Source organism: Staurois parvus, unplaced genomic scaffold (assembly GCF_062004578.1).
Source record: "Staurois parvus isolate SC_StPar_1 unplaced genomic scaffold, SC_StPar_1.0 ptg000657l, whole genome shotgun sequence".
Classification (NCBI taxonomy): Eukaryota; Metazoa; Chordata; class Amphibia; order Anura; family Ranidae; genus Staurois; species Staurois parvus.
In genome coordinates this window covers 1,710,965-1,733,721 of record NW_028318453.1, presented here as the reverse complement: position 1 = coordinate 1,733,721, position 22,757 = coordinate 1,710,965, and the positions used below count along the sequence as shown (strand labels likewise).

The 22,757-nt window shown below is 40.2% G+C and overlaps 1 protein-coding gene across 2 annotated transcripts in view; it reads left to right on the top strand.

Moving 5' to 3' along the window:
- The window catches only part of PLEKHG1 (pleckstrin homology and RhoGEF domain containing G1), a 335,693-nt gene that overhangs the window by 286,955 nt on the left and 25,981 nt on the right, over positions 1-22,757 (top strand). For both annotated transcript variants that reach the window (XM_089694257.1, XM_089694256.1), the window contains 5 exons: positions 4,509-4,555; positions 6,710-6,860; positions 10,347-10,478; positions 15,977-16,159; positions 21,872-21,967. In XM_089694257.1, coding sequence (XP_089550383.1) covers positions 4,509-4,555; positions 6,710-6,860; positions 10,347-10,478; positions 15,977-16,159; positions 21,872-21,967 — 609 coding nt within the window. The remainder of the gene's footprint in view (positions 1-4,508; positions 4,556-6,709; positions 6,861-10,346; positions 10,479-15,976; positions 16,160-21,871; positions 21,968-22,757) is intronic.

Below are 22,757 nucleotides of genomic sequence, written 5' to 3'. Positions count from 1 at the left end.
TTTGGTCAGTTTAAGATTGTGCTGCCTGTGTAGAAACATAAATATGGATGGGCAGGCTGATTGTCATATATAAGACCAGCCCTTCAGTTTATGTTGTAGTATGATAATTTACCATATTTTAAATAATTACAAAAACGCAAAACTTTTTCAGAATGGGTCTATTCTGTTTCACCAGAGCATGATAAAGGCTTTTGATTTCTCACCGTGTAAAATAAAATACAAATTAAATCCATGTCTGATGTGTTTAGATTGACTCTGACTCTGTTATTCATTGTTTGGTTTTAAAGCTGTTTGAAAGCTATGAATTGTGTGTTGTGAAATGTAGGACAACTGAATATATGATTCTGTTCTGATTCTGCATGATTTGCTGTTCTTTTTAGGGTTTCTAGCTAAAATGAAGCAGCTTATCTGCATTTGTCAGGCGTGTACTTTAATTCCATCCTCACTCTGGGTTGCTAACTTTCTGAAAATATCAAATGTCAACCATAGTTAGGGTTCATGTACACTGCAGCTGATTAAACTGAGATTTAGGAGCTTTTCTGCGTTTTTTTTTTTTTTTTCCAGCAGCCCCTGAACTCTCCCTAATGTTTTCCTGTGTGTCCATGTACACTGTCGTTTACAGGCAGTTGAGTTTACAGTCGTTTCTTTGAACGCACCAAACTTGCAATCAGTAGTAGATTTTATCAGTGTTTCAAACGCCAAATGCTTGTAAACGCAGCTAACTGCGTTTATAAGCGTTTGCGTTTAGAAGTGTTTTTTAACTGTTCCATATTCAAATGCTGTCCAGAGCCTTTTCACCATCAGAAATGCATGCAAAGCGTTTTCCATGTATTCAAATGGACCTAGTACACCAGTGCAGTTCCAAGTTTTTTGTGAAGGAAAAAATGGTAGAACGTGCCGCATTATGCTCATGATGGGATCCATAGTGAATACAACCAGAAAAGACAGGTCATCTCAACACATACTGTTCTCTCTGCTTCTGCTCTCTCTATTTCTCTCAAAATGTCTGAAATCGTTAATTTTGTACTGTTTTTCAGTGCATTCTGGGCATTTTGGAAGGTCTCTGGAGGTTATCTTAAAAAACGCTTCTAAATGCAAATGCTCATCAATTCGTATAAATTCGGTATGCAGACATTTTTTTAACCTACGCTTTCCAGCAGTTAATTTCCATCGTTTAGAGTGTTTTTCAAACGTCCCGTGTACATGGAGCCTTAAAAGCAACATTTTTAACCTCCTTTATTTGTAACAGAAAAAGCTCCTATACCATCACACATTTTTCGACTGCCCTTTACCATCCATCTTGTGTCACCTTTCCTCTTCATTTAATGGCATCAGAAATAATTGTCTTTATTATACAGTAATAAACATGCATGCCTTGACTAGACACTATCTTACTGGTCTTTGTCATTACACCAAACCAGCTTAGTGTGAGAGCTCAGTAATCACATGACCGCCTATCACTGAGTTCTCACAGCTGCTCTGAGCAGAGAGTGGTGACTGTCAGTCACCGCTGTCTGCTCTACCTCTCCCCCCCAACGTTCACTGGAGCACTGGGCTGTGGAGGGGGAGGGAACGGCTGGCTCAGGCGCTCAGCGGACCGCTGAGTGGCTGAGCCAGGTGCAACTCCAGACTTTGGGGTGGATCCTGACTTTAAAGTCGGGATCTTTCTCCAGCCTGGACTGGCTGAGTGATGTCAGCCGACAGCGCTGTCAGCTAAAAACGGGTCACAGGAGTGCAGACCAAACTGCACTCCTGTGATATACAGGAGAAGTACAGCCAAAAGAGCTTTGGCTGTACTTCCCCTTTTAATCTTTTTTTTTTTTTTTTTTTATTTATCACAAATCTTGTTCCTTATTGTTTGGAGAAAATTCCACTTTTGCTTTATTTATACTGTTTCACCTCCACAGGCAATTATGAATGTTTCAAGGACAGCAATAATTGATTGAGGTTACCAATCCATTTTTTCTGACAACTGTTGAGTTGTCTTGGTTGTTGACCTCAGTCAAATAATTGATTGAAGTCAGCAGCCAAGACAATTGACTGGACATCACAGTATACTGCATTAACATTGTGAGACAAATTAAATATAGTTACTCAGCCACTGATTGCCTTAACCCCTGGACGCCGATCTCACACAAATTTGCGGCCTCACAGAACTGGAATTTTTTCTGTCGGGCTCCATATTTGCGTACCTGACTTTGTGCTGGGAGCATGCTACACAGCGAGCGCGCTCCATGCACAAAGACCAGGGTGTCACTGAGAGCCCCGAGTCCCATTCTAACGATCAGGACCCGGGACTCCAGACTTTGTGATAGCCTTGGATTGGCTATCACAGTGATCAGTCACTGTGAAGCCTGCCCCACTTTTTTCTTTTTTTTTTATTCTCTCTGAATGGAGGAGATACATTGTATCTCTCTCTCTCCTTGCAGAGAGAAAAGAAACAGTTTGTAAAAATAAATATTAAAAAAAGAAAAGAAAAAATACCTAGATCAAGATTTGATTTAGTTCAGTACCAGGGTTAGTGTTAGGGTCAAAGGTCAGGATTTTTTTTTTATTTTTTAATTCATGTCAGTGTGTTTTTAGGTAATAAAAAACAAAAAATAAAAATGCGCACTATTGTTTCTGGGCTGTAGTACAGGTACAAATTGCATACACATATATGGTATCACTGCAATAGTCAAGAGCTGGAAAATTTATCTGGAGGGTTCTTTGGTGGTAGGTTATGGTAGTAACAAGAAACACACAGCTAAATTTAACAAAAAAATTTTGGTTTTTTTTACTATTTTGGGCCAGTTTTCCTTTGATAATAAAAAAACAAAATCAGGAGCTATCCATGACCATTTACCACCAAATGAAAGACCAATTGTCCTGAAAAAAAAAATATTAATATGAATATTAATTCACCTGGATGTACAAAGTAGTTGTGATGATATGTACGGTTTTACGAACACATGTCAAAGTTGTAAAATTTGACTTAGGCTTTAAGATTTGTTTTACCCTTAGGCATGAAGGGGTTAATATGCTAAATGAATTCTTTACACTAGTTTTTTGGACTACAATATTTTTGGCCCATTAGATCAATACTAACTAGTGATACAAAAAAATTGTCACTATCTAGTGACATGTAATAATCTTAAGGTTCCTAGAATGACAAAACTTCTGATGATTTAAAATTGTGCTTCTTGTACCATGAGGCATGGTAGTAAACATCCTTATTGTAAGTGGTAAAGAGTGTGGGTATAGGAATGAGGGAGTACAAACCACTCCCTGTCATTTAACTTACATTATTTGCACTTGTGAAAGCAATGGGGTATTACCTAGAAAACAGACGGTGCCTCCTCCTGTTGGCTCCCGCACCATTTTGTAGCGGTCATGGGTAATATACTTGTAAGACACTTAAAGCAGTATTTTGGGATGGTAATAAAGGGGATGCAGATGAAAAACCATCAGAAAGAATCTTAGGACTATGAGTTTGCGGACAAGTTCTTGGTTAGACTATGTACTACAGCTCAAGCAGTGTTGCAGCAGAACAAATAGGCATACTTAGGAACTTCTGTAACCATGTAAGCTTGAGATTTTGGAAAGGTAATTGTGTTGTGGGCAAAATTGGGCCATTATACACCGGCAACAAAAGGACCATTTTGCAAATCTGAATACAATAAAACAAAACTAACAATACGCAGGAAAAAAAGGACACTTGTGGCCATGCACCAACAACAGGCAGGCACTTGTGGAAATGTCCTGATAGCAAGTGGGTTGTTGAGTTGATGCATGGACAATACAGCATTTTATCAGATGCTTCCCTCCACACCTCCCTCTATCTCTGCTCCAAGCTTCCTGATGGCACCATAGAAAAGCAAGATGATAATAGCCCAATACAGAGACCGAGGAACTCCATCTACCTCCCCCTAACCTACACAGCAGACTTCTAGCTGAAGGTATTAACCGTCTACCTCTGACCACAAATGTTCTCTCAGTAGACAGAGGAAGATGTTAGAAATGGAGAAAGCATAGCCCATGTCTTCTCCTGGCACTCTGCTCCTCTGGAATGTCAGCTCTGTTCTCTGACATTCTACATATCTTGGGAAGAAATGCTAACTCCTAGAGGCATGTCCTTGGGCAAGCGCTGGAGAGTTCCTAGCTATTCAGAGAAGCAATTCTTCTCTTGGTAGCCTAGAGCAAATGGTATTTGAATGCCACAAAGGTTGTCGTGGTGGGTTTTGAAGACAGGGAAGCAAGGGATATAAAGATTTTAAGGTACAAGAACCACCTTTCTTTCATAGAAGTGAACTTGCATCTTGCTGAATACACTGGAATTAGTACTTTTACAACACAAACACCGAATGTACAAGTCTAATTGATTAAACTGACAATAATGCCTTTACTGTCACTGGATGAATAAGATCGAGAATGTGAAATGACAACATAACTGTTGCTTTATTTTTGCTAGGAATTTTCTTTTAAAATGTTGATTGTTGTATAATAATGACAACTTTGTTTTTCTCCAGAGTGAAGAATTTCATATTTACACACAGTATTGCACAAATTACCCAAGGTACGATCTCTGAATAATGATAACTTGGCAAAATGTTAAACTGGTATATGTGGTACAACCAAGCTTGTGACTAAACAGCATTGAGGAAGCAGTACACTGTTGAGGTCATTACTCTGCTCTCTTCTCGTATATATGCAAACTTGTCTGGCAGCATATTGTAAACCAATATAGATTTGATTGCTTCAGAATGCAGACCTTGAGGGCAATATTAGGCTGATCTTAGGACAGATGCTATTTTCTGCAGAAAATGTTTTCATTTACTGAATTAAATGTTTTATATATCAACCTGGCGTTCAGTAGTTTAATGGATAGCATTAGCTGATGAAGAATTTCAAGAATGAAAAACACATTTTCTGAAGTAGTCTATATGCAGGACATGGTTGCCATGTACAGATGTAAATATTCAAGATCTCTCTTTTATGGTAAAACAATTGGTGGAATTGTGCTGGTTGGCCTTCCAAAATCAAGGAATAGATCAACCTACCAAATCCAATTTTTTAATAAACAGTCAGTCTCTTTTGTGTGTACATGTAGGGGAGAATGTACAAGGGCATACATTTGCACATGAACTGTATGTATAGAGAAGACACAGGGGTTGGACAAAGTTATGGCAAAACTAGGTAAAATAAAATTATCTAATTTGGTGTTCGACTGCCTTTGGCATCCAAAACAGCCTGCATTCTCCAGGGAATCGACAAATATACGTTTTGGATGGTGGATAATGGAATCTGATACCACTCTTCCTGCAAAATCATTTTGGCAGAGATGCCAGAGGTGGAAAATGAGCCCGTACATGGTTCTACAAAATTGACCAGAGTGGCTCTATGATATTGAGGTCTGGCAACTGAGGCTCTAAGGGGAGGTGCAAGACTTTGTCTACATGCTTGTCAAACCACAATTTGACAACACCAGCTGTGTGAATCAGAGCATTATCGTCTTGGTAAATGGTGCTATCTTTAGAAAATGATGTCTGCACCCCGGGGTGCACATGGTTGGCCAAAATTTGTACCTAGTCGCTGGCAGTGACTCTACCTTTCAAGGTGATGATGGAGCCTGCAGAATACCAAGATATGGCTGCCCAAACCATGATGTACCGTTGGCACAAGACAGTCCTACTCATAAGCTTGGGACAGTGTTTGCCACACTTAAAACACATCCAGTGGTTGGGAACAGTGTGAAGCATGATTCAGCAGACCATATTAGTGTCTTCCATCGATCGATAGTCCACGGTTTATAGGTTGTGCACCACTCTCTCCTCTTCTACTAGTGGTTTGGCAATTGCAGCTCGCACGTGAATGTTTTGCTTATGAAATTCTATCCGCACAGTTTTTGTGGACACAGGCTTTGGAAGACTAAGATTGAGCTCTGCAGTCATTTTTGCAGCAGTTGTTTTCTTATTCTGGGTCACAATCCTGTGCAATTTCCTTTAGTCTCTTTCGGTTAGTTGACCATGCCAACTGCGCTTATACTTATCAGACGACGTTTTGATCAAAAGTGTATACTACATCATAACTATTGATACTGTACCTCGCAACACTGTAAATAAATTGGCAACTCCAATGACAGACTCACCAGCTAAGCAGACACCAACAATTTGCCATCTTTTAAACTTGGTAAGCTCTGACATGACTTCGTGTTACTAGGGACACACACAGTGAATGATGACAGTGAGGCTTCCCACCTATTAGCTAGGTGTCTTATCACACAGTGGAAACAAAAGAATATTACAGCACTTCTGCTTTCAATGCAAAACATGTCCTCATCACTTTCACACCTGCAAATAATGTAGTGTTTTCATATTTTTGTCCAACCCCTGTACCTGGATCTGAACATCTCCTTTTGCATTCCTGTAGATTTGTACGGGAATGCAAAACTTGTCTGAAGTTTTTGCAAAACCTGTTCTTATGTTTATGGCTCATGCACACAGCCACATTTGGCCATATTGTATAAACTGTTGCGTATTTCTCCACCAGGAAGCCCACAGGTGCTACATACGGCCATTTATAGAAGTCAATGGTGCAAAATTATTATGTTATATAAAGATTTTTGTAAATCGCCCTCTACCCAAAACAACAGTATGACAGAACACCTATTTTTTAGTCTTTATTAGCACTAAACGGAGCTGTGTATCAATAGTTTGTTCTATATTTGCAGGTCTGTGGCTGTATTAACAGAATGCATGAGAAACAAGATCCTTGCAAAGTTCTTCAGAGAGAGACAGGAAGTCCTCCAGCATTCCCTTCCACTAGGGTCCTACCTTTTGAAACCTGTTCAGAGGATCCTTAAGTACCATTTACTGCTGCATGTAAGTGTTCTCAGTGGACAGATACTGGCTGAATTGACAGCACAAATGTGTGTGCCAAAAGGTACATAAAGAAACGGAAGAAATAGAGCAGGTTGGCTGAAGACCAACTACTAGGTGTGACCGGCAGTAAAAGTCACAGTCTTGAGAACATTCGTTTATGGTTTTAATGACCTAAGGCAAGTCACTGTTTACTTAATATTACTGCTAATAAGCAAGAAATTGTCATTGCCTACAGTCCCATAAACCAACTAACTATTTTTGGTTTTGGACTCTTGTCATTTATGCACTGTACAAAAGAAGGACAAAGCCAAAAAGTTTCAAAGCCAAATTAACAGTTCTAGAGCTAGGCTAAAAATGCGTTCAATGATCTAAGATGCATGTAGTTTTATATAATCTGAATACGAATACATTCCACTTTTATAAGCTAGAATGTTGAGCATTAATTTTTGATCTTGTGTAAAGAAGCAGAGGTCACTTCTCTGATTAGCAGTTCAAAGGGGCTGGCAGTTATAACTTTGTAGACCTGTTAAGCGGGTTTCCACTCTTACACATAATACCGTCACCATAAAGATATGTGCCCTTACCTCTTCACCAGGGGAATTATGTATGTGTTTGTCTGTGTATATGCTGTAATCCTCTGGTGTGGCAGGGGTTAATAGAACTGCGGAAGCTGTCACAGAGTCTCATCAAGAGTGTCCACCCAGCTTCTCCATTTATTGAAGCCATACTAGAGCTTCTATGACTGACACACGATATATGAGTGGAGAGGGCGGACCATCCTACTGATTGTAAGTTATGTCCCTTGATCTGCTTTTTGTATTATATTTTGGCTACATTTAGGCTTTTATAATATTTTATATTAGGCAGCTTGTATACTTTGGAATACCAATAGTTGTCTTGCTTGTTCTTTGTCTGAAAGACATTTTTTGGGTTTTATTCATGTGAACTGTTTTAATTCACGTGTTTATGTGTATCCTTTAAAGAGAAATATGGCTCTTTTTTTTTTCTTCGACTGTCACCGCTCTCTGCTGCTTATCCCCCCACCCCGGTGCGCTCACTAAAGCGCTGGGCTGTGGAGGGGGAGTGGGTGGCTGGCTCAGGCTCTCGGTGCTTCACTGACAGGCTGAGCCAGGTGTCGATCCAGACTCGGGTGTGTGTCCCAACTTTGAATTTGGGATCTTTCCCCAGCCTGGACCGGCTGAGTGATGTCAGCCAACAGAGGAGTTCAGTCCACTGTCAGATGAAAACTGGTCACAGGAGTACAGAATGAACTGCACTCCTGTGATCTACAGGAGAAATATAGCCAAAAAAGCTTTGGCTGTACTTCTCCATTAAGCATATTATCTTGGCTGACTATAATGCTACAATAAACATAGAGGACAATTATAAAAGTAGCCAAGGTCTAGCAGAACAGAGAATTTTTTTTGCTGAAAGAGCTTTTAAAAAAGCATGGATGGTTTATCATGTCCTTTGTGCATGTTTATGACTATAGAAATAGGAGGAAATGCAGAAAGAAATGTTGGTACAGGCTCTAAACCCAATAATAAAAACAAAATAAAATAGGGCAGCCTGCCAGGCCTTAGCTTTGGTGGCTGCATTACTTTTATTTTTTTCAATCGAAGAACAGTTTCTATAAATACAGTACAGTCCTTGCTGATATTGTTAGAAATCTGTGGTACCTGTAACTTCCCATGTACTGAATTAAAACTTCAGACAATGGTATGTGCCTATTCAGCTATCTTCTGTGAACTTCTAAAACGTTTCCTTTCTATGTAATGAAGATCAAATCAGTCCAAATCAGAAGAGTAGCCCAAAGTAACAAGGTTGCTCCTCAATAGATATACTACAGTGATTGAGCGTTGTCACATTGAACAGGAAGTTTGTTACTGGCATGAGCAAAATGAGAATATAAAGGGAGAAAAAAGCATAAAAAAGAAACTTAATGCAATCACCACATTTAGAGACTCGTAAGCTGCAATGTATAAGTTTATAGTTTTGGGTTAAGATACACTCTAAAGGACAACTGTACCTTTTGGATCTGATGTCCTTTCAAGACTCCCACCTTCTTGATTGCAGTCCACCAAGACTAAAGCCTGACATAGATGTATCGAATGTCGGCTGGCTCAGCAGGGATCAGCTGAGATTCGATCCATCTATGGGCAGGCTGATCTATGGGCAGGATTATCAAACAACTTGGATACGACCAGCTTGTTGGATTTTTGCATGTGATTACTGCCCACAGCTATAGCCAGTAAGAGTAATCATTGTGTTCTCTTGGCAGGGATGGATTTCTGCTGAGAGAACACAATAGCTCTGCTGGAGGGATTCCCCTATCACCACAGTCAGTGGTTGCAGCAGAGAAAATTGTATAATCTATGACTTGCCTTAGGTTTACCACGCACATTAAAATCTACCATACAATCAACTTTAGATATACCAAAACTGTCAAAATTTATATCTGTACAACCAGGCAGACCCTTTCACTAATTTGTTGGTATAAATAACAGAGATTGTACAATCAAATTGTAACATGCAGTGAGCCTAACACTTCCTTGGCCTTGGTTCCAGTAATCTTCGCTGTCTTGCTCCACCCATGGCCTTTACAGGTTTTCTGCAGAAACCATCCTGAATATGTACACCACAGCCTTATGGAGAAAGCTGTACAAACCAATGGAGGCCACCATGAGTATGGCTTCTAATAGGAATGAATAGGGCCGTGGTGCCCATGTGCAAGAAGAGAATGATGGGGATGGTTTCTTCAAAATGTGTGCGCATCTCCGCAGCAAAGTGAAATGTACAGTTGTCCTTTAATGTCAATACATTATCTGTGATCAGCTGAAGAAAATCCACCACAGTTAAAAAATGTTTAAACTGAGTTGGGTAGGTCAAGTTTATCAGTGAAAGTTTGCTGGTACCCATAGACATGGATATGTTTGAGCCGGATTGGTTGACACTCATTTCCTGCCTGTGGGTTCTTTAATTTATCCAGCTGAAAGCTTGCACAGGGAATTTCTATTTAAGCTAAGAGGTCACTGAAGGACAGTCTACAATTGTTTTGAACTTCTAGTGTGTCTTGTAATAGGATTTTGTAGTTGAGGATTATTAGCTTTTGGCTGTCAATGTATTAAAAGACTAACTACACTTAGTAAGTGGTACAAATAAAACATTTTTCTAGTGCAGGGGTCTCCAAACTTTTCAGTAAGAGAGCAATGTTGTATAATTCAGAAAAAAAGCATATCCGTTTGATAAATCAATGAGTAATAAATTATTGAATAACTTTTACTTGGATCCTTTTTTGAATCCGCATGATATGATTCAGAACAAAAGAGAACATTAGAAAAACAAAGCAAAGTCCCCCTTACATCAGGGTCCGCCACTAACAGCAGAGAAGATTGCCCTTGTTTGGAGGCTAATTGGATTAATGGTATGCTTACTTTTGTGAAACATCATTTGATTAAGCCGTTTATATTTTCTTTCATGAAATAGGAAATATCTAACCACCTGGACAAAGGTACAGAAGGATATGATGTTGTACTTGATGCCATAGACACGATGCAGCGAGTTGCTTGGCATATCAATGACATGAAAAGGAAACATGAGCATGACATCCGGCTACAGGTTTGTTGTCACAATGTTGTAATAGTGGAATCCCTACACTGTAGACTTAAAGCTGAACTCCAAGAATTCAGCTGCTTTGTAAAAAGTGCAGGCATACTATGAATTAAGTTCCGTGAGGTGCATGACACCCCCTAGATTTATCTCTGCTGTTTACATCTAGCAGGTTTATGGAGCTCCTGGAAGAAAGAGATTTCTATAATTTTGTGAGCTCCAACGCTACACCCTCTGGTCTCAGCTCCTTCCACAGCAGAACGGATGCAGCTGCTATGCCTGCCCTGCTCCTGCCCAATCATAGAGGCCTTTGTATTATATAAACTCATTCACAAAATACATAGGCTTTTGTGAATGGGTAGCAGAAGGGAGGGGAAGGCAGAGCTGCTGTGTGTGCTGCTCTCCTCTCAGAGCCCCAACTGTCTCCTCTGGGCGATTCATCAACCTGTCAGATGTTAACAATAGAGGTAGGTCCAGTAGGTGGTATAGGCCTCATTGGACTTAACTCATAGTCCCCCGGCACATTTATCAAAATGGCTAAATTCTTGGTATAAAGCTTTATGGCCACCTTACAATAAATAAATGGGAAAACACACACAGAATGATAGATAGAAACATATTATCTGATTAAATATAATAATGGACAATGGTGTTGTTCATACTCTGTAGTAAAATAATTGCGGATTCTACCAATGTTTCCTGTCAGTGTATAGAGCAGAGCCCAGATCAGCACTGACCATCTCCTAGCATATGGTGGCCATATATAGTACCTATCCAGCTGGTCACAGGATATGTGAATGACAATCCTTCCTCTTTGTGGTATGAAGGGAGATTTGAACTTTCCTTAGATCTGACTCCTTCTAAGATTTTCACTGCATCACTGATGGGCCCCACACTCATATACATTTTGTAGTCAATAGGGCCCAAACCCTGGTAGAGAAAGCCTTTTATCATAAGTGTCAGCAATCCCACCACTGTTCTGTATCTCTTCTCTTGTCTGCACTAGTTTCTGGCATTGCTCATTTTACAAGGTCTACTCTGCAATCTCTGTTATCTCCTTGCCATCCTCCAAATTCACAGTCCAGTATCAAGGCTACATTCTCAGAACCACCCTCCACAGTTTGCTTGTTCCCATTTCCCTCAAGCATAATATCTTTCTGCTACCTCTTCTGTTTGCCCTGTTGTTTACACTGTATTCTCTGGCAGCTCCCCTGCCTAACCATTCACACTGTATTCTCAGCTAGTTCCATTGTTCCACTGACTACACTTTCTGGTATGTCTCCCAATATTCTCCACATTACATTGGCTGTTTTCAAGTATCACTCACCCATTTTGCAACACAACATCCTCTGGCACCTCTCCACACTATTTATTTTGCAATATCCCTTTTCCACTCTATGTCCTCTGGCACCTCCCCCATGCTACCTTATCTGGCACCCCTAATCCCTCCAGTCCTTGCTGCCACCCAACCTATGTTCTCTGGCACCCAACCTATGTTCTCTCCTTCTGTCCACAATACATTTTTGGGGAAGAGCTTGAGAATTCTTCAGAAATTCTTCCCTCTGGGTCTCTGGAGGTCTCCTGTCACTGCCCATACTGCTGATGATGTATGTTGTTCTACATATGCTAAAGTCTGCCCAGTCATGTTAGCCCCACTGTTCTTATATATTCCCTTGGTCCTTGTCTATTTTCTTACTTCTGTCCTCCTCAGTCTTCCCAGTGTTTGATTAGCTGTGTCTTCGCACTCTTCCCACTGTTTATGAGCATCTCCAGTGCCTTCTGGTACTTATGCTTTTGCCTCTTTTCTCTTATCTCCTTGGTCAGCTATTATTATGTCTTGTGGGTGGGACCACCTTGCCCTGCACATAGGGGCACACTCTCATCAATGCCTGGTTCCAGGCAGGGCCTTGTTCATGTGAAAGTCGACATTATGGCTGAACCCAAACTTAGAGATGAGCCGTTCAGTGTATATAGCTGTGTGACCTACAGAGTTCCTCTGTGAAGCATTCTGTCCCATGTCACTACACACCTTTCTTGTTGCCTGTTGCATTTAGGATGGACACTGCTAAGCCTATGCTCTTTCCACCTGTCCAGCATACCTCTGTCACCTCACTCCCAGTGACAGAATGGGATCCTGCTGAGCACTCTCAGCTCTCACGCACCATGCAGCTAGGCTGTGATTCTCTGTAACAAGGGTTCGATCCCGATACTTTTGGGGAACCAACTGCTGGGGAAGAAGCCAGATCTCCATACTTTCCACTGAGTTAACTCTTGGTGGTGACCTTGTGTCCTACTCCATATGTGCTTTACTGGCCTTGTTCTTTTATGTGCCAGAAACCATCATGTACCTCTTTAGAGTAACTTCAGACCACGCTTTGGAACAGTTCAACAAGCTTTACTGAACTGGTTCATGGCATAATAAATAACAAGTACAACTTAGTCTAGGCCCTAGACTAATTCCCGGAGGTGGCTGGCCAGGCATACCTTTAGAAGTGTGAGTCCATGACTGGCGATCTCGAAAACTTGGGTTTCCCAGTTTGTTGCGGTACTACATGCTTGCTCCCGCTGTGTTCTCCTCTACTTCTTTGCAGAGCTCCTGGGCTGGCTCTCTCGGGCACTCTCTCTCTTCTGGACCGACAGTTCCATATATATATATATATATATATCTCAATCATAGGGTGGAGAGCCATCAACAGAAAAGCCTTGGAACTGAGATTCTAGATGTTAACCCCTTCCCCCAACCTGGGCATAGCTGCTGACTATACAACACATACAATTCCCTGTAGGCACCTGCCTACAAATCTTCTCAGCCTTTCCCAATGTTCCATGGTCATCTGTCAGTCCTTTTTTTTTTTTTTTTTGTACCAGCACCCCTAATCATGAACAGCTTCCATTCATTTCTCAGCTGCTGTTGTGTCTGTGCCCCACCATTCCACTGCATCAAATTTAATACAATCAATATTATAATTAAAACTTAATGTAACAGGTTTCTTTGGATTAGGGAAGCAGCACTTTATGTTCTGGGTCTGGTCTGTGTAGCTATGACTTGCTTAGGGGGAATGGACAAGTGTTGAATTTTAGGGGCAGAATATAGAAAGCATACATGCTGGACCATTTATAATTCAATAATTATTTTATTCTAGTTTAGGATTTTGTAATTGAAAACACCATAATTTTATTGATAAAAGCCAACAGGCTTAATACACTAATCTGTGATAATTATTTGCCATAATGACCATTACTTTCAGCAATAAAAGTCAGTGAGTTCTTAGCTGAATAGAAATTGTTATAGCACCTAAAGCATGCATTGTAACTTTGTGATACGATGGTGCAATACTAGAGCAGGAAAAAGGAAGAAGGGAAGTATATTCACATGGTGGAAACAAAATGGAGAAATCCGGATTGCAACTTAAAAAAAAAATCTCCCAACTAGGAGTACCACAAAAGGTGACGATTGGGGAAATAAGAAAAGAGTTGAGTTTGGTGAATACTTGGTGTGCCTTTACTTTTAATGAGCCCAAATATTGTAAGATAGAAAGTTATAATAAAAGGCTTTGTAATCATTTTGCTACACTTATCAGTGTCTGTAATTATTCAGGCTTGGCCTGAGCCGACCCTGCAATTAGCATTTTCTAGCTTCTACATGAAATAATAGAGGTCAGACACACATGTTTCCCTCCGTGTTTAGGCAGCTGCACAGTTCATGTGTTACAAATACTCTGCATGATGTTGATTTTTATTAGAGCTGAATATATCAGCATATTTTAATCAGCACTGCTTATTTTCCCTTAAAGGTTTTCACACTTGCTTTCTGCTAATAGTGTGATATCGAAGGGTTTTTCTTTTTTTTCGTATAAACTGGAATATAATAGTTTTGCCCTGCTTACATATAAGATTTTTCACTGTAAAATTATGTAAAGGTCTTTACAACTTGACAAATAATTTTACAGTAGTATCATTTCAAACAAATTAAAAAGGAGTAAATTACATTGTTATTAATCCAGAAGTAGGCAAACAATACCTAGTGGATTGTTATGAATGGATGTTTCTCCAATGTACGAATACGGGTTGTGTACAGTGGAGCTCATGATAGTTTATTTTTTTTCCTAGTCTGCATGTTGTTATTAAAAATGACTTCAACTCTTATGGGAGCAGGAAGAGACAGTTTCTATGGTCAAATGGTGAATGCTCACGGAAACAAATATGAGCCTTATCCTCCAGCAACATTTTCAAATATGTAAATCTGTGAATCAGATTTTTTTTTAAGTGTAACTATTATTTGCTATTTTTAAGTGTTCTTGCATGGCAAGACCACTTACTGTTATCTCACATATATATTCTTATTATTATAGCCAAATTTACCACCCTAACTCCTCCCACAGTTTTTACACTACATAGTAATATACCGAAACGTGCGGATTGTTCCCGATTGGTGTGCTATTACTTTGTGGAACGTTTCGCCGAATGGTTCACGAAATATCGCCGTTTTTGTGGTGAAATTGGTCCCATAGGAATGAATGGCGGAATGTTCAAAACTAGAGTGGGAGCTGACAAAAGCTAGAGTGTGAGCTGAAAAATCAGGACATGATTTCTAAACTGCCGTCACTCCCTCATTTTCAAGCCCACCTACACAAATCTTATATTAAAACGTTCAGCTGTCCCTGCTGCCACTAAAAATGTGCACAGCTAAGCCATAATCCTGATAGTTTTCACAATATGACCATTTGTTTGCAACTCACGCCGCCCATTGACATTCATTGAAACTCCACTCTAGCCACCTCAAATTTGAAGGGCAATTTTTAAACTTTGACTGTGCCTTCATTTTTAATATTTTGGAGACATTCTATGCATCACAATGTAGGTCTGGGTCTTGTGATTCTCACAATATAAAGCGCTTCAGTGTAGGATTTATACTTTTTAAACTACAACCGTTTGAAGATGCCAACCGCCAGTGAAGTGAGCAAGTTGGAGCAGTTTGTTTTTAACCGCTCTTCTCTGCCCTTCCTGTAGAGTGAGTTGCCATAGGAACCCAGCTGTGTGAGCAGGCAGTAGAGTGACAAAAGCTAGAGTGTGAGTTGTAGACTACTGCTGGAGGCAAGAGCACTTCACACAATTTCCCCAGAAATTGTAGCTTTTCTAGTTTATTATTACTTTGCTACTTCAAAGACGGTCATTTGTTAACAGGCATTAAATGCCAGCATCTGCTTCTCAATGGTTTTTATTGTGCTGATAGTCATTTTTCCTCTACTCTTTTATAAATCTATATAAATTTGTGTTTAATTTATGATGCTATAATTATATTTACTTCAAAACTAAAACATCTTTAGGTTAAAAAGGTATATGTTAAAAGATTATTTCAATATATTTTACCTGCCTGGAAACTGTGTTGCATATTCCGTTTTATTACTTGGCACTGGGGATTTTTCTTTAGCCTATAATGTATATCTGTACACCATCTGTTCTAGTTAACTACCTCGAGTGACATTTCTATTGTGTTTCACTTACAGGAGATTCAGAGCCTGCTGACGAATTGGAAAGGGCCAGACTTGACAAGTTATGGGGAGTTAGTCTTGGAGGGAACATTTCGCTTTCAACGAGCCAAGAACGAGCGTACTTTGTTTCTGTTTGACAGACTTCTCCTCATCACAAAGAAGAGAGACGACACTTATACATACAAAGCTCATATCCTTGTAAGTCACAGCTTCGGAGCGCTGGCTGTACTCTTTCATTCATTAGAACAAGGTCTCCTTTGTGGCTGCTTCACATTTTGTCTCTCAGACTTCTAGTGATTCAGTAGTCACATGAAGTCTCTAGTGTCACACTTAAAAAAGATTGCTTATAAAGAGGGTATGACTGGAGCATGTGTAAGAGAACAACTCAAACTAAACAGCATGGAAGAATGACAGATTTGTTAAAATCTATGGACCCCTCTTTTATTTTATGGTACATAATATATTTGGCTCTCTAGACCAGTGGTCTCCAAACTGTGGCCCGGGGGCCAGATGCATCCCTTTGCTTATTTTTACCCAGCCCTTGGGGCACGATTTCATTCACTGATACCAACAATGGGGCATAATTCCCCCTACTGACACCAATGAAAAGACACAATTCCTCCAAATTACACCAAAAATGGGGCACAATTTCTCCCAATGACACCAACAATGAAGCCCAATGACACCAATGATGGGGCACAATTCCTCTCACTGACACCAACTATGGGACACAGTTCCACCCACTGGTGCCAACGATGGAAAACAATTCATCCCACTGACACCAATATTGGGGCATTGTTTTCTCCCCACTGACGTTGGGACCTTTTCTACTCCCAATGGCCACAGTATGGCCCTCCCAAAGTCTGAAGGACAGTAAACTGGCCCTTTGTTTAGATCGTTTGGAAATGCTTGCTCTAGACCAACTGTAGGTCATTTTACCAAAGTCAAAGTAGGTTACTGTGCACCTTTAGTGTGAGCTTGTCAATATGGAATGCTAAGAGCCTTCTTTGATACTGGTGTGTACTTTAAGGCATTAATATTTATCCTCGCTTTACTACTTAGTGATATCCAAGAAGAAAAGTTTGGGAGGTGCTGGAATTCTTATGTTTAGTCAATTAATCAAATGTAGGAAATTTTCAAATACGTTTACTGGCTTGATGAGGCAGCTCACAATGCAAACAGTCCCCTTCAGTGGGTATTAGAGATTGAATATGAATGTAAATGTACACAAATGGGTGTTGGACCATAGGGTGTACAAGTCCAAAAAGTTTTTATTAGTTCAAAATTTGAGCATAAAAAACATTGCATTTCCGGGGCGAAAAAAACTACCCCTACATAGGAACAGAGGAAGAAAGATTTGAAAATTACTCAAATATCAAATTAAAGTAACTTATTTTAAAATAAAATTAATAATTTTTCTAAAATAACAAACGTCATACTTACCTGTTCTGTGTAATGGTTTTGCACAGAGTACCCCAATCCTTCTCTTTTCAGGTCCTCTGTTGACACTCCTGGCTCCTCCTTCCTGCTGAGTGCCCCCATATCAAGTTGCATGCTGTGAGGGCACTCGTGCGGGCTTGCTCCCGAGCCAACTCTGTGTGTCCATTGACACACAGAGCATGGTTTGGCCCTACCCCCTACCCCCTCCTCACTAGCTCTGATTGACAACACCTGAAGCCAATGGCTCCCACTGCTGTCCCTGAGCCTATGAGGAGCAAGAGAGCCGCTGCTCTTGTGCACATCATTGGTCCAAGATTGGGCTCAAGTAGATGTAAAGGGAAGCTGGGGGTGAAGCTGCATGCAGAAGAAGAAAAAAAAAACCTTCTGCCTTTATAACCACAAGAACCAGAGCAAATCTGTGAAAACTCTGATGCTTCTTTAAAAACTCCAGACCTACACTTTGGTCAGTGGCAGTCATTACTATCTACAACTGACTAGAATGTATAAATAAGCTAGCATACCAAAGTAGCATAAATTGATTTAAGTTAGCAAAAGTTCACAAGGTATATTTCAAAGATATATAGTAAAACATCACAGATCTGTGTGATCAGGTTAACGATCACTAGGAATATATCTCTATTCTCTACATAATGCAGCTACTGGCAATCACAGTCATGTACTTCACAGTGGCTAAATGGTTAGCACTTCCACCTGGCAGTACTAGGGTCGTTGGTTCGAATCCCAACCACGGCACCACCTGCCTGGAGTTTGCATGTTCTCCCTGTGCCTGCGTGGGTTTCCTCTGGGTATTCCGGTTTCCTCCCACACTCCAAAGACATGCATGTAGGTGAATTGGCTCCTGTCTAAATTGGCCCTAGTATGTGTATGTATGAATGTAAGTTAGGGACCTTAGATTGTACGCCCCTTGAGGGTTAGGGACTGATGTGAATGTAAAATATATAGGTAAAGCGCTGCGTAAATTGACAGCACTATAAAAGTACCTGAAATAAATAAATAAATAAATGTACTGTAATGCAATCACTGGGATGTTAGATGGTCATAGCCAACAACATGGCAACAGATACTACTGTAAGTACAATAGCACAGTAAGGAAACCTGGTGTAGTCTGAGATGAAGGATGACAACATAAGAAAGGGCTGGTCCCTTTCTCAAGTCCTGGTTCATGGTTAATCTGGTCACACATACTGTATCTGTGATATTCCACTATTTATCTTATGAAAATTTGCTAATATAAATTTATGTATGCTACCTTTGGTGTGCTGGCTAATGTAATGAGTGGACTTCTGTATAAACCTTACTATTTGATTCCTTTTTCCAATAACTTTGTTTTAACTGTCCACAAAAGAGATTGCGCAAACCCGAGACAGACTGTGTTAATCAACAAAAGGCAAGATTTATCTATAAATGGGCAGCACAGTGGCTCAGTGGTTGGCACTTTCGCCTGGCAGTACTAGGGTCGTTGGTTTGATTCCCAGCCATGGCACCTCCTGCCTGGAGTTTGCATGTTCTCCCTGTGCCTGCGTGGGTTTCCTCTGGGTACTCCGGTTTCCTCCCACACTCCAAAGACATGCTGGTAGGTTAATTGGATCTTATCTAAATTGGTCCTTGTATATGAATGTGAGTTAGGGACCTTAGATTGTACGCCCCTTGAGGGTTAGGGACTGATGTGAATGTACAATATATATGTAAAGCGCTGCGTAAATTGACAGGGCTATATAAGTACCTGAAATAAATAAATAATAAAAGATGACTGTACCTTTCCCACTGTCCATGCCACCAAATGCCCCTACATACCTGAAATATCTTTATTTAAAGTCTGTAACATTTTAGGGACTGTCGATCTCATTGGTCCCCTATGGCTCTCATTGGTTCCTCCTGCAGACCTTCATGTCCGTATTGCCTCATGTGTGCTATGAGGTCGGTAGAAAGAATCAGTGCGAGCTGTTGGGACCAAGGAGGTTGACCATTTCCCAGTGGACTTCAGAGGACAATTTCTACATAAATCTTGCCTTAGTAACTGTAATGACAGGGTCATTTTAAGTAGAGTATAAATGTATGCAGTATAAATGCAAGGCAAACAGATTTTTCCAGGATTGATTTTACAAGATCTTCATTCAACAGTATAATGTAAATAGTGGTGAATGATGCTTTAGAAAGCAGCTTGGCATGGCTAAGTAAATGGAAGTTGCATAAGCGTGAGTATTGCTATTCAGGCAGAATTCCACCCTCTGAACAATGTAAATAACAGCAGGATGACAGCTGCGCAAAGCATGGACCCCAACACAATAATATAAGGAGTTCTTCTATTGATTTGGTGGCTGGGGGATTGGTCAAAACTTCTTAAATAGATGCTAAAATAGTGTCTGGAAGGAATTGGTCAAGTCTGAAAGATATACAGTAGATAACTACATACAATAGTAAGTAAAAATATACAGTTATGGCTCCAGAAAGATAAAACATAGGCTTGTTTTCCTGTTGTAGGCCCAATGCACATGGGCAGAAAAGCGCTACTCTTATGCCCCGTACACACTATAAGAAAATCGGACAAACGATCGTACGGTTATCATCAATTGTACGCTGCTAGTTGAAAGCGATGTGCTTTTATGCATGAGAATATTGTACGATATAAAGGCATTGCGTACGAATGTCCTAGCGTAGCTTTGGAAATGATGTAATGTACGTGTGACCCTGTAGCCACGCCTTTCGGTGCCATATTTGTTTTCCCTCAGCGACTGATCTTTCGTGACGAATTTTCGGAATAGTCATGGATACCATATCCGAATGTTCTGAAGATACTGCAATTGCCATTATGGGTTTTGGAAATCTGGCCATACAGAGGAAAAAGACAAAAAGGAGGCTGTGGTGCAAGAAATGGCTACTGAGGCGTGGCCAGTATTCCCACGTCTCTGTTGAGAGAATTGCATGAGAACAATCCAGATGATTTTAGAAATGATTTGCGAATGAATGACGACTGCTTTAATCAAATCCTACACAACAAACACTTTACTCCTGCGCTAGGAAAGGACTCAGTAGACCCAATAGGAATGTTCTGGAATTTTCTGGAATATGCACTGCTTGCTGCCCTCAACGGACCGGGGTGGTCCGAATACACTGGATACAAATGGAGAAACAGAAAAAGAGCGCACCGACCTAGTGCATTATTGTTTAAAATAATTTATTAAAGAAACAAAAATGGGTATCATACTCACAATGGACATAATAACACAGGCATGTCAAACTGAACAAGATGTATGATCCAAACAATATCTGAGTCCATACGATGGAACCCTGGATGACCAACTGGCTAACGCGTTTCGAGGACACAACCTCTTCCTCAGAGCCAACCTTTAATCAAATCCTGACTGCAGTAAAGCCACACATTGCAAAGATGAATACCATTCTCAGAGAAGCAATCAGTGCGGAGCAACGTTTGATTGCCACACTACGGTATCTTGCCACGGGGCGAAGCCTGCAAGATTTGAAATTCACCACTGCCTTTTCACCACAAGCCCTTGGAGTAATCATAAAGTTATTGTTTAAAACATATAATTTTTATTTGTGATTTTATTTTTACAACAACATGCAAACACACACATTCATTGTGATGCAGTGACATATGTAATGTTTGTGTTTTGAGGGTTGGGTGAAGAAAACTGTTTAATGACATTAATGGCTGTAATGCTACGAATATTCCGTGGTGTTTATTTTCTTCCGGGTCATAAGCAGCTTTCGATTATGCGCAGTCTTTCGTATCCAATTCTTCTCGTACGAAAACTTACACATTAAACGAAAATCGTTCGTTCTGTTCCCAAACGACAAAAATTTTGATGTTTGCACTATCATTAATTTTCGTTCGTAAGATCGGAATCGGCTGTCGAAAATGATCTACACACCGTCAGAAAATTGCACGATTGCTCTTTGGACGAATACGTTCGTCCGATTTTCTTATAGTGTTTACGGGGCATAAGAGACATTTTTTTTCTATGCCTTGAATACAACTCTACATTAACCAACATTTCCATGCACAGTGTAGAGTTTAGATGCTTATTTTGTAGCGTTTATGGGCAAAAAAGAATGCCCAAAACCTGCATTCCGCGTGAAGCTTACTGGTATAATTTACACATGTGCACACAATTTCAGTCTATTGGCTATAACTAATGAATATTCTGGTCACTAAAATGGAATTATGCACATACACCTCACACGCATCAACTTAATGTAAATCTGCGCATCAGTACACATCAGAGCAAGCATTTTTACGCTGGATTTTTCTGCCAGCTCCTGGCAGAAAGATCTAGTGTAAATTGGACTATTTTATAATAAACCCATGTTCATACAACCTTATTAGTTTTGTCAGTTTTAACTCATTTGATTATTATATTGAATGTCTTTTTGTAACCCATCTGAAAGACTTTAGTACCACTAATGAATATGTGTTTGCTTCTGTAGTGTTGCAACCTTATGCTGGTGGAAGTGATTCCAAAAGAGCCCCTCAGCTTCAGTGTCTTTCACTACAAGAGCCCCAAGCTTCAGCATACTGTACAGGTAATATATTTGAATTCAGCTTTTGCTACGTGACAAATGAGATCAAAGCCCAGAAAGGTCATGTACTAATCTCTTACAGAAAAGACTGAAGAATCTTGACATATGTAATTAGTTGGAGATCAGGCAGAGAAGGGATATTACAAGAGCACTACAGAGAAGTGCATTATTGCCTTCTCAACAGATCCTACTTAAAATGTGGCTGTTGAGGAACATAGATCTTCTACAAGTACATTTATACAGAATGCAAAGATTTTAGCAAACTTCTTTACATATTCTTATTATTCTGTGTTCTTAAAGCCCCCCAGCCCCCACAAACTTGTTCCTACTGTGCAAACCTGTCAATAATCAAATCAATAGAGGGGAAATAAACAATCATACTTCCTTTATATCCTTGTGCTTTTTTTTTTTTCTTTATTTGTGCTTGCCTATTATTGTCCTGTCCTTGTGCTGCCTGGGTACCCATTCCTGTGCTGCCATTTTCAAAAAGGCTGTGAATGCACGCATGCGTGGGATCAAGCTCTTGATGCATGCACAGTACGACACTGCAGGTATCTCTTGGGGGGGGGGGGACTCTCATGAGATCTCAGGCAGAAGCATATTTTTTCCCATGAATGTAACCTCATATGGCGCATGTGCAGTATGACAATACAGCAAGATCTCTCAACTTTAGATGCAAGGTTTCCCTGAAAGGCCACGGTGACGTTGCCTTTCCAGGGGACATATGTGCAGCTGAGGCTTTGTCACCACTGCCTGGGAAACCAGGCAGTGGAAGAGAAAAAAAGGTAAGCAA